Source organism: Idiotropiscis lumnitzeri, chromosome 5 (genome assembly GCF_059441095.1).
Source record: "Idiotropiscis lumnitzeri isolate Australia: NSW breed Sydney's pygmy pipehorse chromosome 5, RoL_Ilum_1.0, whole genome shotgun sequence".
Lineage (NCBI taxonomy): Eukaryota > Metazoa > Chordata > Actinopteri > Syngnathiformes > Syngnathidae > Idiotropiscis > Idiotropiscis lumnitzeri.
This window is the reverse complement of record NC_142395.1, coordinates 16,017,143-16,036,785: the sequence shown is the minus strand read 5'-3', so window position 1 is coordinate 16,036,785 and position 19,643 is coordinate 16,017,143. Positions and strand designations below refer to the sequence as shown.

General features: G+C 38.7%; 1 protein-coding gene across 2 annotated transcripts; it reads right to left on the bottom strand.

Annotated features, from left to right (window-relative positions):
* Window positions 1–214: 214 nt before the first annotated feature.
* Window positions 215–11,102, bottom strand: LOC148337055 (prepronociceptin-like). Of its 2 annotated transcripts, none has more exons than XM_088296579.1 (3): window positions 11,016–11,102; window positions 4,788–4,919; window positions 215–2,996 (listed from the first exon to the last, which is right to left on the bottom strand). In XM_088296579.1, the coding sequence occupies exons 2-3, from the start codon at window positions 4,911–4,913 to the stop codon at window positions 2,463–2,465; spliced, it is 660 nt and encodes a 219-aa protein (XP_088152705.1). In that variant the 5' UTR covers window positions 4,914–4,919; window positions 11,016–11,102; the 3' UTR covers window positions 215–2,462. The 2 variants fall into 2 exon arrangements, with proteins under 2 accessions (XP_088152705.1, XP_088152706.1); XM_088296580.1 differs by lacking the exon at window positions 11,016–11,102 and adding an exon at window positions 10,708–10,825.
* Between the last annotated feature and the right edge of the window lie 8,541 nt (window positions 11,103–19,643).

Sequence of the window (19,643 nt, the reverse complement as noted above, 5' to 3'; positions counted from 1 at the left end):
GTCATTGTTTACATACGAAGTTGGTTTTAATTTATGATCCATGATTTGAAAACCCCATTTTGAATTTACAAGATTGAACTGTCTTTATGGAGTATAATAGTAATAAATAACCGTAACTCTAATTGAATATAAAAACTACTATTGGCTCACCCTGTGTATTCAGTTTGTTCAAAGAACAATTCTATAGTGAACAAATCAGCCCAGGACACGTGAATCATTTGCTGCATGACGAACCACAAAAGAAATAATTATCTATTTTTATTTATGCACATGTTTTTAAATTTCAGATATTTACAATCACCAAAAATCCAAATAAAAAATGAACACAATGGCAGTTAGAATACCAAACATAATTTGTTAGTACACATACTGTGTAGTGCTCATTAGTATAAGCTACGATATGCAAGTTGAGTTAAGTGCCTCACTGTCTGACTCATAGGTGAATTGAGTGTTTGTTGTTGTTTTGTTTTTGTAATATTTGCCACTTTTTAGGAACGAGGCAAAGGGTGATGGAGTTTTCTTTTGTACCACAAGATGGTAGCAGAGTAAAATCAGTCACTTCAAAGACAGACGATAGAACAAAAAAGGTACAAATCTCTTCCTCAAAAATGCTGTCGTCCATGAAACACTGTAGGTATTGAACAGCAAAAAGACGAACCGGAAACGAATTAATACGCAATAACATACTTTGAAAATTACACTGTCTTGAATTACTTTTTAATTTTATTTATCAAGTTGGTTTTGCGAAGGGACCATACAACCCATTCGGAAATACGTCCATCCTATTTCTTTACACTTACGTTTATAATGCGCTGTATACCCAAGTGAGGATAAGCAGCACAGAGAATAGATGGATACTTTTTAGACATACCACCCCATCCCTACATTCGTGCGCTTGACTGCACTTTTTTTTTTTAGCTTTGGCAACTTAAAGCGATCAAGTCATTTTACTGCACTCGTTACAATTTCTGCGCATGTCGGGTTAGCAATCCTTGTTCATCGGCTTGGAATGGAATACATAGATTTTATGATGCAACTGGGTTTTGCTGTCAAGGTTGAAAAACTGCCCAGACTGAATCTATGGGAGACCCCACATTATAATTTCCTTGGAGCATCAGATTTTTGTTGACTTGGAAAGCTACTCAAATGACTCACTTAAAATATCACCAAACCTGACATTTCTTCAAACATTTCATCCTTTAAATAAACGTGTCACTCCATTATTGTGTAGCAGAATGACCAAATCATTCCAAGACATTGTACTGAATAAAAAAAAAGAGATGTCAATATTTTGTGACTTGAAACTAATCAAAGAGTGGCATTTCGAGTTTGTACTTACTACTGATTTAGACTAGAGGAAGTGACTTATAGGTGTCAAAGCATCCTACACATAAGCACAGTAATATCAAATATTATGAAAGTGCCCGAATTAAATAAATAAATACACCATCAAATGTTTAATTAAAATTTAAATTAATGAATTAAATGTTTAATTTATTCATGAAATGTGGAATTAAATAAATAAATGTGTCATTTATTAAATTATCAATAATTTTATGTAAAAAAAATCTATATAATTATTTCTGTATTTAATGAATTATTTCTGTATTTAATTAATTATTTTGTGTTTTTAATTAATTCATGGTCGCGCTTTTCAGCGTTTCTGAATTAATTTTATCTGTCAAACTCACCCATCAAATTTAGTGGGCGGAGCTAAACGCCGACGAACTCAAATTTTGTCTAAGCCATTGCTTTGGCCTGAAGTGGTTGCAAACATGGCGGGTACAATGATGGAGGACTTTCAGCGGCCGAGGCTTGTATTTAGTTATTTTGCTTGAGTATTCAAACCAATGTGGAGGTGAATAGCGTCACTTAGTGTATCAGAGTATTTTCACTTGACACTCGGTTGCCATCAATCCATTATTCTGGAGTTGATTTGCCTTGACCTGATGAGCAGGCCAACCAATCAGGTGTTAGGACCTGCCCACCAAACTTTGGTGGGCGAGTTTGACAGATACAATTAATTCATGGAACACAGCAATAAGACACCATGAAATAAATCAATACAGAAATAATTAATTAAATACGTGAATAATTAAATAAATAAATAATTGAATACAGAAATAATTATACAGATTTTTTTGCATATGATCATTGGTAATTTAATTAATTAATGACACGTTTATTTATTTAATAAATTATAAAATTATTATAAGAATAATAAATCATGCATTATAACATTTCATTTTAATTAATAAATGAAACATTTCATTAATTAATGACAATTTAAGTTAAACATTTCAAGGTGTATTTATTTATTTAAGTTTGTCACTTTCAGTCCTCCATAAAATGTGTCACATGACAGTAGATGTAAATAGATGGTCCACACACAGGCACTAACTGGGAATTGGGCCCTGCAGTGTAAATCCAGCAGAGGCTACAAGCAGAACATCAGGGCCGCACTACACCTCGTTGTGCTGGCTGAGCTCCTCTGAGACGCTGTTGTACTCTGTGGACCGGGTGCTCATGCCCAGGTACTGTTTCAGGAACTCGCTGAAGCGTTTCTGGTTGTTCCACTTGCGCGCCGACTTGCGGATGCCGATGAAGCCGCCGTAGCGCTTCTGGTAGGACCTGGCCGGTGCCATCAGCTTCCTGTAGCCATGGCGGCCCTTGACGAAGCCGCCGAACCTCTTGGAGACACTCAGAGCCACGTCGCTGTCGTCGGAGTCCTCGTAGTCTTCATCCAAGGACAGGGCGTCGCGGGCTCCGGCGTCCCTTTCATCCAGCCCCAGCTCTTTGGTCATGTGATCAAACCTCTGCAAGGCCAGAGGTAGCTCTTCCCCTTCCTCCTCTCCCTCGTCTTTCTCCTCAGCAGGGAAGAAGGCCTCCACTTCCTCCTGGGATCTTTTGGGCATAGATGACAGCGACAAGGACCCACGGCAGGTGTCCCAGGAGGATCTCGGGGAGATGGAGCCCTCACATTCAAAGAGACACTCCTGACAAGGAGAAAAATGAAAGGATTTACCCCATATGATTTTTCTTTGGCTTTTTTTCATTTCAGAAGAATCCAAAGCCTCAACAATGGGGAGTTGGAAGAACAAAACACACATAGGCCCTTGCCACTTGTACGACTGGTTAGCATGTCAGTCTCACAGTTGAGAGGTGCAGGGTTCGATTCTGTCGCCGGCCTTCCTGTGTGCAGTTTGCATTATTCCTCGTGCCTGGGTGGGTTTTCACCGGGTGCTCCGGTTTCCTACCACGTTCCAAAAACATGCTTGGTAGGTTGATTGGTCACCATGAATTGTCCCTAGATGTGTTTGTGAGCGCAGATGGTTGTGTGCCCTGTGGTTGGCTGTAAACCAGCCCAGGATGCACCCTGCCTATTTCATGAAGACAGCTGGGATAAGCTAGTGGGAGTTTGTCATAGTACAAACCCTAAAATTCACCCAAAATGGTTGCTTCAAATCTAATTGCGCAACACTTGGTTCAGTTTCATTTATGGGTTCTTCAGACTTTTTCCTGAGACATTCAAAGGGCGTTATAAGAACAAAATATTTACCAGGATGCACAAATTTGCAAATCTGACTTTGGCTGAGTTTTCAAGTATTTTAAAGTTTCAGAAGAAGAAGACAAGAGCTAAACACAATAATTCAAAGAGTAAAAAGCTTGCAATGCTATTGATGTTCACTTATGATTTGACACGATCATTTTATGTGTTTGCAACCATAACTTACATCTCGACATGGGCATAAATTCCAATGGTTTTGCTTAATTGGGACAAATTAAAAAAAAGAAATAGCCCTCAACACCATTTCACTGATCAGCACAAATGTGGGTCATCATGGATTTCGTAATGCACACACAAAAGAGTCACAAAAACCATGACCTGAACCGAACAGGAAGTCATCATTTTGGTTTTGGTTAGCCATTTGTGGTAAATTCCCGGGCTCGCAATTTGACAAACTTCTATTGGGGAATTTGCTGGTATCCTTAACAAAAACAACATCTCTGTCTATATTCCAAAGCTTTTTCCCCAACACCATCGAATGAGGGCGGGAACATGGAATCAAGTCTTGTTGAACATTTTGATGATTTGAAAAGGAGCTGTGAATCCTCATTTTTCTTTTAAACAGCACCTGAGAAACCATAAAACTAAACACAAGCCCCCTGAGGAGACAATGAGGAACACCTGGACAAGACACAAGCGGCCGAAGGAGTTGAATGGAAGACACAAGCGACCACGTTGACGGGCACAGGCAGAAACAAAAGACCTAATGAACATGACAAGACATGAACCTCAAGAAAACATAACATCACATGCAATAAAGCCAAATACAAATCGAAACAAAAACACGGCTCACGACAGTGTTGTATCTTACTGAGCGATGTTTGGACACTTCACGCTACTCAATACAAATCTTCACATTGTTCGGTAAACGCCTCACTTGTAATTAAGTGTTAACAGAGCTGAATGGTGCTGTCACGAGGCAATAAATCATCACTTGTGCCTTTTCTTCATGCCCTCAAATGTCTTTTCCGTGTCGACTTGTCGAGAGGCGCACACATGCATCCCCCGGAATCAATTAGCCACAACAAATTAGTAAAAGTCAGATGCCAAAAGGCTAATTTGTTGAGTCACACAGAGGATGAAGTGGAAGGTTTGCCTCTTATCAGCAAATGAAAATTGAGTCTGTCAGGAAAAGCTTAGCAAATAGTGTACGTGTGTGTGTGTGTGTGTGTGTGTGGGGTGTGTGTTGTGTGCGTGTGCAGGCAATACGTGTGCTCACCATAGTGTTGAAGGTGAGCCGTTTGGGCAGGATGAAGCTGCAGGACAGGCAGTCATCCTGACAGTCGGCATGTGCGCCATCTACACAAAGCAGCAGCAGCATCAGGAGCGCCACCAGCGTCTTCATGATGGTCTGCGGGACAATTATTAAGATGTGACAATAGTCAATCTGCTGCTAGTATTTGAATTTTGTTGCTGTTGTTATTGAAAGGGCATTCTAATAAAACAGACAGAACAGCACAAACTGTATGACATTCACTGTGAAACGTTTTCCACAAACTGGTCATGTGTTGCTAGGCAGAATGTGCGACAAGGATCAATGACTAAAAAAAAAATTTAAAAGCAGTTTCACTTAGTAACATGAAATTTAGTAGACATGTCTATCTTGAGTTGACCCATAAAAAATGTCCAGATAGACTCACAGAAGTCTGATATTTTGGCGTTCGTTTTGACCAAGTCTTCTTCAAAGGTGAACATGTCCAGTAGATATATAGTTGAGCCATGTACACAAGACAGATGGATGAAGCTAAATTGCAAAATGTTTAACTTTTTGACTTGGCACCTTAATGGTGGAAAACTTTTATGGATTTTCGACTCCTGGAAGTTTTGGAAAATATTTATCATCTGTAAACTGAGAAAAAGCCTCAAAAAGATGTGGTTAAGCGATCAGAGGAAGTCTGACATTTTGGTTTTAAAGCAGCCATTTCCGGAGGAGCTCGAACGCCAAAATTGTTGACATTTTTCTCCCCCTCCCAAAAAAAAAAAAGCTTTCTGAAGTATGCCAGATAGATATGTGATATTTAATTGCGACGCATTAAAGGTTTTGTCATTGCGTAATGGTGAGCATGATGGCAAAATTTCATGTCTCCCCATCATAAATGAAACTGAAACAACTCAGCTGCACAAGGTTGAAGCAAAAAAAAAAAAGAACCATGAAGAGCTAATATTTGTGTTGCCCATTTCCAAATGTCCTTTATAGGCAAACCTGTCCAAGAAATGTTGTCTGATTGCTACCATATTTGAATCAAGTATACTTAACAAACTGGTGGTGCTAACTTTTGAAATATTTCCATTTTCGTCATTGTGTATGCGGAGCGTGGTGGACAGTTTGTGGATCTCACAGTGAAGAGCAGCCTTTAAGAGGAATCAATGTATTGAACAATAGACCTTATTAGATGCAGACATCTTGACTGATCTCCGCCACAACAAAAAAAAAAAAACCTCACAAGTGGCGCTAATAACAAAATGGCGGAAAAGCCGAGCTTCCTGCCCGTCGTCATGATGATAATAATAACTATTGTGTCTTCACTCATACGCTTTGAAGAGCTAGAATGACATTTTTTCAGGTGCATAAGGGAAAGATGACATTTGCTGACGCAAAAAAGAAGCAAAGGAAGTTTTTGTGACCTCATTCTAGGAGCATGAAGAAGAAGTGAATTTTCCACTCATTTAACAAACTCATTCGCTCCTTTTCTTCACGACCCCCCCTTAATGCCTTTGGCAACCACTCTGACTCATTTTTTGACATACACTAAGATTCACTCACTCGCACATAAATTCTTAGACATTTAAGTCTTACATTTATATATATTTCTATATATTACATTTATTTGATCAATTAAGTAATCCGCATGGCAGCATTATCTATATTAGCAAAAGTCCCACATCTTCAAATCTACGTCTCCTTTTTGACGTTACCGTCAAGTCCGTACAATTAGCTGGATATCTCTAATGAGGCGTAAAATGTGAGCTCAGCAAAAGTCAATGACAATCAGCGTGACATGCAACTGGTGAACGTGACATTAATATTTCGATGAGGACATTGCCTGTGAATGATTTTATTTTTTTATTTTTTTGCAATTTAGCATCACCTGTTTGTGGTAAAAATGTGGCACCACCGGGGTGGTAACTGAACAAAATCTAGAGGAAGAAGTCATTTTTAAAGGACCTCTAGATATAAACAATCTGACCCTAAAATGATGGTCTCACACTTTTCAGGCTTGGATTTTTGTGACATATTTGTGAATCTAAAATCTAAAATGTCTCTGAGGCGCTTGAAGCCAGTTTTTTTGGAGTAACACTGGCAACAAGCAGTGAATATTTATTGATCCCTGCCATTTAGAGTGACTCATCTTGCTTCAGGTCCACGAATTACCAATTATTCTGGAAGTGATATTGATTTTTGAATAACTGCTAACAAATCTAACTCCTTATCGAATTCAGGTTATTTTCTTGTGCACTAATCCTTGAGTGTCATATTTTGCCTTTTTTTTTTCCCATCACAAATTTGCGACTATTCTCGTTGAATTGAGATAAAATATCCCTTCGACTGTCAGGTTCTCCCAGGAGCTCGCTGAAAGCAATTAATTAGTTTTTAATGAACCGATTAACTGCTGACTAAACTGGCTAATTAAGCCCATTACTGTCTGTGCTGGTGGAGGTCTGGTGCGATTCGGCAAGGGGAAGGCAAAGGTAGCTTTAGTTACATAGCAAATTTCATATACAACTCAATGTGCTTCACAAAAGCAAAGACAACAAAACAGCAAAATGACTAAAATAACATGCATGACAACATTTAAACACATTGACAGAAGTCTTTAAGAATGCGTAAAATATTTTAGAGTAAAATAACGAAATAGAAAACTAAAATACTAAAACAAACAAATGAAAAAAAAAAGTAAAATGTTGAAAATAATTTAATCAAATATATGGCGGGAGTTTTTAACCTGATTTTAAAAGTATTTCTTTTGGGGTTGACTCACTTCTATTGTGCAGCACGCAGCATAACAGCTAAAAGCAGCTTCACCATTTTTGTTTTGAACCTTGGGCTCCTCCAATTGACCCGAGTCGTCAGAACTCAGAGCCCTCCAAACGATTACCTACAAGCTCCCGCTTCCTGATAAAAATCCATCCAAAGAGCTGTGAGAGCTGAGGTCCAAGTCCTGTTGCAGTTGATGAAAAAGTGGGTCGAGTCAAGCGTGAAAAAAAGGAAATGTCGTACAGTGCTCTTATCCAGTCGTTTATTTTTCTCAATGATTGCTTTTCTCCCATGGAGAACATGACCATCTTGAAAATAAATGACTTCCGGCAACCTAAAGCCGGATTATTCTCGGACGATTGAACTCACTGCACATTATTATTACCAAACTCAAGCTGGTCGCTCAACTTTCTGGTGGTTTTCCTCGTCATGTTTCTGGCTTTCTTTCGTTCTTCCTTTTACTCTTTTTTTTTTTTTTGTTAATAATGGACCACTCAATTGTATGCAGGGTTCAGAATGTGTTTGGATTACAGCCTTGCTATTAATTGTTATGCTGCAAGTATAGAGCTCCACACGCATCCCACAATGCACTGGGCTAAATGTACTACTATATACTAAATGTACCACTTGGGCAGTATAGAAAAGCTGTCACTACTTTGATTAAAGGCAAACTCAAAAGACCAAAATGAACAACAACGAGATAATAAATAGATAAGAGCCATAAAAAGGGCCAAGAACAAGACCGAAAAGTTGGGATCACCTCAAATCAGGCGAGTCAATTACTGAATCGGTTAATCATGTAGACACTCGATTTTATAGTTATTTAATAATGGTGAAACACAATGATCGCAGTGTCTCCAGCGCCGAGGAAGCTGTGAGCCAGCGTCACCCGCGGGTTTGTATATGAAGTCTTTCAGAAAAGTTCCAGGACTGCTGGCGCAAAACATTTATTTCAAATTTCATTGCTGCCCTTGGAAAATTACAACAACAAAAAAAGAAATAAATAAATAGCCATACCGTCGTTCCACCACTAAAATTGTGCGTGGATGTAATCCAAATAGTGTGCATTTCCAATATCCTCCTTCACTTCAAATCATTTTTATTTATTTTTATTTTTAACTGTTATACATACAGCTGGTCATAGTGATCCATGAATGTTTTTGGTGATCCAAAAAAAGAAACATAAATAGAAGTAAAGGAGCTATAAAGAAGACATTATCATGTGCTTTGTAATTAGTGCTAAATCTATCTAACTACATGTAAACATCAATATTAGAGCAAACATCCAGCCTGTAAAGAAGCAGAAAATGTCTCACGATTACACCCCTATTCACATCCTGACAGCATCTTCACTGTATCGGGCCCACTCAAAACACTTTAACTATTGATAACCGACTGGCCAATCTATATCACCAATCGGCTTGGTTGAAATGATAATTGTCGCCCACTCGTGCTCATCAGCGTAATCAATGTCGCTGGTTGGCTTTTCACCACAAAAGCGTTACAAGAGAAAAAAGACGACATTCTGAATTGAGACAATAAAGCGATATTGTGGGGTTTGTTACAAAGCAACCTTCCGAAAACGAGACAGTGAAGGTAAAAAAAAATCTCTCTAAAAGCTACTTAACTTTTGACTTATTGGGTTTTATCAAGGACTATTCAAAATAGTTTGGATTCTTACCATGGCAGGCTTATTACAAGCAGACGCAGTAAGCTAAATCCAATTTCCCTGTTCAATGTGTCTAATCACCTCAGGTCGATTAATGGAGGTGGAGGTGGGCTCAACCCCACACGCGCACGGACGCCCTCACACATGGGGTCACATCAGACAGTTTCCTATTGATTTTCTTTGTCCGTCTCTCCAAGGTGAGATGCTGTAAATGGCTTCGTTTAATTTCTATTTAGACGGGCTTGTGTAAGAAAAACTCAGCAAGCGGTATTTGTGACTCCTGAATGGCGGATAGTGAGCATTGAAAGGGTTACTGTTCAATAACTCGAGACTAAAGATGTGATTACCACAAAATACACAGCAGAGTCACCTAAAATCGACGTTATGCGCTACATGCTCACACACACACACAAACGCACACAGATGTGAAAAGAAAATCTTCATGATGCAAAGTGAAGGCATAAAACAAACGTTGTGGATGGGCCTTGCACTTTAAAAATGTGGAAAAAACAGAACTGTTAAGTTTGCAACCAATGAGCGCGTGCTTCTTCTTCTCTTCGTCAAGGCTACTTCTTTCGGGATGAGCAAATGCCAAAGAAAAAGCAAAGCACACGTGCAGCCTTTCATACTGACGTCTTGCCACCTGTGACAGAAACGCTAGTTTTACAACATCTCTTTTGTGAGTCAATGTAAGAAAATAAGGCCCACCATTGGCATAAACACAGCCTACCCCGCTGCCAGGGCACAAAGGGATGCACAGGGACCCCGTCGTTTCGAGGACATTGCTTCTTTGGATTAACGTGGCGCATTCACCGCCACATTCATGACGGCATCCTGCTGTGTGACCCGTGACCGCACGCTACTTCAGTCCCCTTCCATTCTACCCTTACAATCAGGGCCTGGGTCAGTCCAAGTGGACAGGGGTCTCTGAAGGGGTCTTTGATGTTTGTCTCGCGCATGTGGGCAATGTAATTCATTTCACACAGAGACTCAGCAAAATTCTTAACAACTAGAAAATTCCTGATTGCTGACTCTTGCGAGTCCGAATGCCAAGTGCAAGCCAAGTGATGTGGAGATCACCAGTAAAAGCCCCAAAGTTTTAATGTCGGGCTTTTGTTAAGAAATTATAGCAAATCTAAAAAAAAAAAAAAAATATATATATATATATATATATATATATATATATGAATTCACACACACACACATAGACAAAAACTTTGCTCATACGTTTCCTTAAGTACTAATATATTAATTCTTTTTTGCAATGCTTTCCAGAATGAAAATTGTTTTATTTTACATGTTACATTCTGCATATTTAATATTATTATTAACACCTATATCAAATTTTGTATTTTTTTTTTTAAATATATATATTTAGGGATACTAAAAATCTAGTTGGGTGTGTTCAAACTTGCTGATACGTCCATCCAAAAACATGGCAAATACATAAAGTAAGATGAAATAATATGGATCTTTATGATGTCTTCAACTTACCTTGTCGGCAGCACACGCACAACAGACCTCCTCTAAAAACAAAACGGGACCATAAGGGTGATCTACAAAGTATGAGCCCGTTTGTTTAAATAGGACACTCGATACATTAAGTCCAAATGGGTCCATCCACATTAGAGGAGCTCTACCAGGGTTCAAGGTTCACGGTGCAGTCATTACCCAGCATGCCTTGCCCTCTCACACAGACAAATAAATGAACCTATCCATCTGGTATGCTTCTCATTTTTTTCCTTTTTTTTTGTCATTTTAAAAAGTGCAACCTCGAACCGCCCTGACCCGTGAACTCCTACCCGTGTTGGGGAGACAATCCTCCAGGTGGGGGTCCCTCGGGTGCCGACTGGAAGTTGCGAGTTTCCTCTGTAAGCGAAGGCGTTTGTGGCTACGTGGAGGATACAGGAGAGCACTCTTATAGGGATAAGCCCCCCTTCCCCACCCCACCCATCGCCATCACTTGCCACCAATCACCCTCCTCTGCCCGTGCACTCTCTCGCCTCCTCCAAACAACTCATGGAGGGAAGGAAGGACTCGGAGAATAGAGCCACATGCACGGGTATAAATGATTGAGTGTTACAAAAAGCTCTTAAATCCATTGAATAGTTTCCGGCTGTTTTTAATCCTCCTTCACGTCTGTGTCGCATTTCTCTCAACAAACGTAAACATTCATTGATGAAACTGAAACTGATGAACAGATTCCTCGCTGCATTCACAGCTGTTTCTGAGAGCCACCTATATCAATGTTGCATTTTTCTTTGCAAAGAAAACATTGTCTTTTAAGGCTCAATTTTCATAGTCATGTGCTCGTCTGCTTGGCGTATCATGCTTGGTGCAACATCATTTTGTGCCGGGGACAATTTTGTTCACCATGTTTGGTTCACTTTCCGGAGCTGGCATGCCCGTAGATCGCCTGATGCACGATTGGGGATGGCGGTCTCCATGTGCCCAAATGCAGTGGTCAGCTTTCCATCATGCACAGGTGGAGAACTTCTTTCGGTTCATTTGATGTTTTTTGCATGTGCCGATCCACTGCATCAACATGCCATGTAGACTGAGCGTCCCTCTCTTTGCTGAATTTAAACGGACTGACGGGAAACAGTTCAATTTGCTGGGAATTGGCTGTGTTCACTCCCACTATTTCTAACTGCGCCCAGCAACAAAAACACCAAAAGAAACAAAACTCGCACTTTGTGTACTGTTAGATTGCGCTTTGTGCTAGACTTGCGCTGGTCACAAAATTAGTGAATACCGTGACATCAATTTCCTGAGGTGGGCATTCAGATTGACGAACTGATTCGTTGATCCCTCACTGACGGACAATCTTTTTGCTCATGTGTTTTTTTGGGGGGGGGTTGGAGTGGGATGATGAACCGACAGCCTTCTGACTTAACTGACTGACTGACTGACGGACTGACAAACTGACAATTACAATTCCGTTTGGCTTGAAAAGATTACCCAGAATACTGACAGATGACAAATGACGCACCAGCAAAATTTTGTAAAAGGTCCCACCTCCGGTTATTTCTATATTTTATGAACTCCTTTTATTTTCTTGACCCATTTGCTATTTAATCAGTAAACTGAAAGATGGTGGAAGATTTCTCATGAATATCATGAAATATATGAAAATTGTTGTTTGTGATGACAGCTAAAATGAGTCAACAATGAGGAGTGGTAATTACTGTCATTTGCTGTTTAGCTATCAGCCATTTCCCCAGAGGAAATTTTAACGAGTATTTAATTAATGACGTTGAATCATTTATGAGAGGAGAGTCCGATCACCGGATTAGAGACAAGCGCAAGACGGCGCTCCACTCGGATGTTCCGTCTTATCTCGTCGAAATTATTTGTCACGGCCTCTTCGGTTGCGTCGGTTTTCCTAGTTAGCAATAAGCAAGCTGGAGCTACATACACGATGCCAATTTCACAATTATAATTTTAAATTTGATCACGTTCATTTGATTTTGGATGGCTTGGTAATCCTGTCAAATAATATTCCAATTGAAATTTTGACTGATCAGCATTTTTAATACTGAATCTATGCTAAGAAGGAAAGAAAATCATCAAGACATTTTCAAATAATACAAACATATGTAAATACATCATACATTTATATTATATATAGACATTGTGCAAAATAAGAATAACATTTATTAAGAATACATTTTAAAACCTCCCATAAAGTGTATCCCAGCACAGTTGTACAATCACATGCAACTGTAATATAAATCCCATTAGAATAGAACCCTCTGAAGCTCATCGTATTCCGCGTTAAACATGTATTCCAGGACGCATCGTGACAAACACGTAATTGCCTGTCGTCATTTCTTCACGTTAAAATGGTGACAGTAATGAAGCGCTGCCAGCATCAAAAGCGAGAAGCAACTCAGGGAAGGGGAGGACTGTCACTCCCATCAAGATGGCGGAGGAGTGACAGCACCGTGTCATCGTCGCTAAATAGCACAGTGGCTCCTTCTTTTTTCTACCTCGATAACCAGACAACAATTCACTAATCAGATGAAAAGTCGGTGAAAAGAAGATGATTGCGGACTGTTGGTATTGCATCATTTATATTTCTAAACTTTTTTTTTTACTTCCATTTTAAACTTCAAAATCAGTGGAGTTTATTGGAGTTTATATTTTTTTTTTGCATCTTCCACAAGTTGCAAAGCTTCTTTTCCATATTGATTTCGTGTTAGTAGAGCCTTTTTTTTGTCTTCTTGCGTTTAGGGATGCCGAGGAGGTCATGATGATGCCGAGCAGGAGGGGCGGAGGTTGCAGGTTGCTCAGACAGCCAGATAGATAAGAGGTCTTATCTTCTCCACGCCAGACGCCGAGGCCCCGTCCAATCCTGTGCCGCTTGAAACAATTCATCGACTTATCCACCCAAAAGACCTCCAGAGGTGCTTTGGTGTGGAGGAGGGAAGACAAAAGGCGCAGATGGAGGGGAACGTGTTGACGTAAAAAGCTTGAATGACGCTTTCTCTTTAAACGACGCCTTTGCTAACATACCTCAACACAACATATCAAATGAAGTCGCTTTTTCTTTGCAAATGTTCCCCATAGGAAAGAACGCTAATAGAAATCATCTTTTCCAGCATCGTAAAACCTCAGAGGATTCTTAGCTATCATGTAAAGTGTTAAAAAAAAAAAAAAGCTGGTATATTTAAGTTAGTTGAGACTGTTTTGGATAAAAAGTCAATTTTTGCTCCAAAAAATATGACCTCAGACCTCAACCCCTTTGAAATATTCTGGAGTGAGTTTAAGATGAGGGTGCAGAGTTGAAGATTTTTAGTGATTGTCCAAAGATGGTCAAAGATCCCTCTTCTTGTATTTTCCCATCTTGTGAAATGTTATAGGAGAATATGAGGTGCTGTTTTCTTGGCAAATGGGGGTTGCATAAAGTATAAGCAGGGGTGCTCGTTATTGTGGCACACAGGATTTGACCCAAAAGAATGATTTCTTAGTATGGATTTTCTTCCCCCACTGAATAAATGCTCTTGAATTGAAGGTTGGATTATTTTATTGGTTATTGTTTTAAAATTTGTTTTAAATTAAGAATTATTGCTTGTTGTTGAAAAAATAAACAACAAATCTAAAAAAATAAAAAATTCTGAAATTGGCGGCTCGGTGGACAAAATTTTAGCACGATGGCCTCACAGTGCAGAGGTCGTGGAATCGATTCCGGCAATAAAAACAGTGTTGTTTTCTTGAAGAACAAAATCGTATATTTATTACTATTTTTCCTCAATAAAACTTATCTTTATTCCTTACTTTAAAAAAAAAAGAAATAATAATTTTTGTCCTTAAAAATACTGCTATAGAAATGTACTTTTTTCCCTCCCAAGATTAGTTTTTAAATTAACATTACTCAGAGAATGCACATCATTATTTCTTTTTCAGGAACAATTCAAAAAGAGATGAAATCTTTTTTGTTTCAATTGAAAAAAAATACAACTTCATTTTCAAAAATACTTGCCTTTTCAGCCTCAACAAAAAAATATGCCTTTATTTCTTATAGCTTCTTATTTTGAAAAAAGAAAACTTTTGGCTTCACCCCCCCCTCCAAAAAAAATAAAATTAATTAAAAAAATACTTGAAGCATAAGCCACAGTTACAGCGACGGAGCTCCAACTAGTTTTCGTCCACACTTAGTGTGGAGCCAAGGAGGCTCTTTCCGAATGATTGATGGGCCTGCGACGGTCGCATCGGCGACATCTCAATGTCCTGATTGAATAAACATATCCCTCCATCGGTGACGGCTGCCTAATTCAACTGAATACTCGCAATTCACAGCAGGGTCAGGGAGTCACCCGCCGGTCATTTGGTCATGTCGCTCTTGCATATCCACTGGAACGCTAACAACATGAAGCACAAGAGAAACGCATTGAACGCACTCATGTTGGTGAGGAATGCCAAAAGGCTAGATCGGACGTCAGTGAGCTCTTCAGGCAAACTTTATTCATTCATTCAATCAATCGGAAGTGTAAAAGTCGCATTTATCACAAATATTTTATAACATCAGATGATTAATAAATGGAGAGACAGATCGTGGTCTGTACTCGGACTTTTCTTGTTAGTCTTATTTATTATATATATATTATTATTTATTATATATATATATAAATGTAAATATATTAAAGAAGATTTGGGATTCTTTTCCATCAACATTTATACATCGAAAAATCCAATCATAAACAGATTTTGACGTAAAAATAAAAGTTCCAGGAAGCAGCCATTTAAAGGACAGTTATTCAAACAAAACAGCTGGTGGAAAAAAAAAGGTTAAAATCATAATTTCTCAGCTCACTTGCCTTTAGCACACAGTATTGCGCTCCATAAACTTCAAAATTAATGTTGGATATGATGGTGCTCGTGTCTTGATGTATTTCTGGTGCGTTCAGAGATCAGCGAGAAGCAGCAGAAGAAGAAGGGCCGCTAATAGAGGTCACCGACCGGCTTTAAGCTCAGGAGGGACTTGAGCAGAGTAATACTTTCTGCTCTCTGTCAGCAGGTGAACTTGTGCCACTGGAGGACAAATAAGTAAAATAATTGTGTGGAAGAAAAACACTCAAATACATAAGGATTTAGAAACACACACATAAATTTTTTTAACCCTCAAGTTTCATGCTCACACCAGCCCACTTTAGTTCATTCATTTTATTTGTTACTCCTTTCGAGTTCAATCAAGGCTCAGAAATCTCTTTATTGTCATTGTACTCAAGTGTGCAACGAGATTAGAGAAAGTAATTAGAAATTAAAGAAAGTAAATAGCACAATATTCACCTCATTGGCCACATTAACTCAAAAGGAATAAAGGTTTACAAATCTTCACACAAAACGTGACTTGTCTTGCCTTCTCTTCAGGGTACATTGCCTCTTCCGGCCATTGTGTGCATCAATGCACATGTCCCGAAACAACAACTTATACATGTGGAACAAAACAATTAGTTCCCCCCTTTACTACGATTTTAAACCAAAACAACTGAAAATTATAACTTACTTATTACTACTTATTTTACCCTTATTAATGTATCATTTGAAAATAGATTCCCATTTCGTCCAACATCAGTGTTCATTTTGTTTTCACATTGTATTTGATTCACCACCCCGAAAATAAATAAATAAAATAAAATAAGAAAAGCCAAGCATGCTAAAAAGAAAAAAATATTCTTGAAAAGAATTCTGAATTCTGAAAGTTTTGTCTAAAACATTATTTTAAAGAAACATGACTTTTTTTAAAAATATTTTTTCCTCCAATAACATGCCTCTTTGTTTTCGTACAAATGGGACTTTTTATGCAGTTTTTAACCCTTTTGTCCATGATGAAATATTTTACTAAAAACTTAAAGAAAACTGATTTTGTTGAAAAAAAATTACTTCTTCCAAAAAGTTTTTTTTCCTCTCAAGAGTATGACATCTTTCTCGTTCAACTAGAAACTTAAAATAATCACTTTTCATTCACCTTCATATTTAAATGCTACAGGGGGCTTGCAATCATTTAGAAAAGTGGCGAAAAATATCCAAATAAACCGCTCTGTAAAACGAAAGGCGATGTAACAAATGGCTCTTGTACTAATTTGGGTGTCATGCAGGAAGTCACATACCTAATTGTTTAACCCATGAGAGTCCACAAGAACTGGAGAGGGGAGCCCTCTAATCTCGTTGCACACTTGAGTACAATGACAATAAAGGGATTTCTAATTTCTAATTTCTAATTTCTAATATCGTGGATAACCCATAAACTATCTGTTGACCTGTGTAAGAGTTTGAATAAACTTCTACAGATTCAGACCGATAAGCCTATAAGTCAGTTGTTCTTCATCTGCATGTATTGGAAATCCTCAATGTCAAATCGTCATGTTGTCAGCTTGGCGGGCTCACAAAGCGTGACGGCAATTCTAAAAACCGGAACTGTAGCTCTTCGGAGTGTCTCCTCAATAGATGGAAGCCGCGGGCCCGCCTCCACCAATCAAGCAGCTAATGAGATGAGACTGTCGCTACGATGAGCTCACGGCTATAAAACCTCTAAAACCATTGAGCTAATCGAGGTCTGGCGTAATGGACGTGGTCAGAGGCCAACCAGCTAATCAAAGCAGGTCTCTTGTGCTTTTAGCGCATAAAACATTATAATGTCCATGGAAATAACTGTAGAAGTAAAAGCCATCAGTACAAGGGTCAAGTTGTGGCCACCGTTCAACCCGTCCTGGAAATGTTTTAAGTCCCATTTTGAAATTGTCATTGGTGATTGCTGAAGACGATAATAAAATTAGTAAAGCAAAACTACTCGTGCATTTGATAATCGTAAATGCACGTGATCAATTTTAACTGTCATACAGGTGTAAATAAGACTATCCACTATTTAAAAAAATAACTCCAAATTTGATGACGTAAAGGAGGCACTCACGCATGTATTTACACACACGAACGCAAACAAACACAAACACGCGTGCACAAAGCTAGCAAATACACGTACATGCACACAAGCACACACACAAAGTCATTGGCACACGCACACGCACGCAAACACACGCACGGGATTTAGTGATTAGTGGTCCGGAACAATTACTGCTATCGTGTCATCTTAACTAGAGGCAGATAAAGAGGCAGACCTCAGACCACCCTTTCCAATGCCCCTTCATGCCCCCACCCTCCACTTTTATCAATCCCATCAGCACACACACACGCACACACTTGCACGCACACGCTCACGCACGGGTATCTTTTTTTATGGTCACATCAACATAATGGACCATCTGCACCGCAACACATTAAGCATTTCCGGTGGAAAAGCGGATGCATGGTTACGTTTCCAGTCTTGACTTGTTTCAAGCTACCGTGACGCCATCTGGAGGAAAATAATAACCTCATTCTTTAAATGAGTAATATTGCGTGCTTGTGTAGGAAGGTGGAAATGTCATCAAAAGTTGAGACCTTTTTCCTTATTAACGAAGGGATTGCCCCTTCAGCCAACACTGTGGTGTGCAGCTGATACACGCGCACACACGCACGCACACTCCGGTATATGCTTTTACTAGTGCTGTCAAGTGATTCATTTTTAAATACTTAATCACAAAAAAAATCCGTAATTAAATGCGATTAATCACATTTTTCAACTACTATTTTTGGGGAATCCTGTAACAATATATGTAATAACATCTTGGAATGAATGTAGAAATTGGTCGAGTTTGCAGCTTCAGAATGTCCTGAGTGTGTCCTGCAGAGGGCAGCATAGCACCAAAGACACAACTAATGGCTTGATACGACCTATGCGCTCCTTTATAGGACTGACTGATGACTTAATAAAGTATCTTGGTGGATTTGTGGATAAAGTCTTGTGGTGACACTATCAAGCAGATGACGTTTTGGACTCAATTTTATAGCCACTGATTAAAATGGGCAGACTGCTTGGAAAGCACTTCATCTTTAAAAATCAACTTTAAAGCTGTGTTTGAAAAAAAAAAATCTTACATATAAATTTTAACACAATTTTATAACCACTGTTAAAAAATAGGCTTCCCTGTTAGCCAAAAGCCAAACCTTCATTTGATTTTAATTGATTTCAAACCAAAGGTCACGGATCTTGACAGCTGAGTCTTTCGACTGAATTTTGTGTCAAAAACCGTGTCTGTTTGGAGATGAAAACCTTTAACCATCCTTTGAATTTCAGGAATAGAATCTGGTGAGGGGAAGTGGATTTAGTAGCTTCATGAAGGTTTTCAAACATTTCCGCATGCCCAATTTGTTAACTTGTGAAAGGTAGAAAAGAGAAGTGCCCTCCAACCCTATCTCACACAAACACAGACACGTGCACATACATAATGCTGGTATGTGTATTTCGTTACTCCCCGAGGTTGTACACGCATGACTTGCCCACTCGATGTCAAAATGTGCCCCCCACGGACGATGATGCCCTACTCACTTTAAGTATAGGCCGCGGCGGCCCTGAACTGGATGCAGGTAATATTTGGAGCCCCACCGCCCCAAGCCAAAGCAAGAACTCAGGGCCTGTTGACACATATCTTGAGACAACATCATCAACCTTGTGCATGGGGAACTTTTGACACACATCTCGGGACATCATGTGCAAGCAGTCTTTTGCAACAAGCGTGGTGAAAATTTGGAACCCGTGCACACTCATTCTTGTCAGCATTTTCTCTCTCTCACACACACATATTTATTGGGTATGATGTAAAAAAGATAATTAATAAACAAAAAACAACAAAAACAAAAACAAATATTTATATATATAAATATAAATATATATATATATGTATATATATATATATATATATATATATATACATACATAAACATATATATATATATATATTTATATATATATATATATATTTATATATATATACATACATAAACATATATATATATTTATATATATATATATACATACATAAACATAAATA

What these genes read in the sequence shown, in the direction of transcription:
- LOC148337055 (XM_088296579.1), bottom strand. Translation starts at nt 4,913, where the DNA reads ATGAAGACGCTGGTGGCGCTCCTGATGCTGCTGCTGCTTTGTGTAGAT. An exon ending in GGCTCACCTTCAACACTATG is followed by an intron (nt 2,997 to 4,787) that starts GTGAGCACACGT and finishes TCTCCTTGTCAG; the next exon opens with GAGTGTCTCTTTGAATGTGA.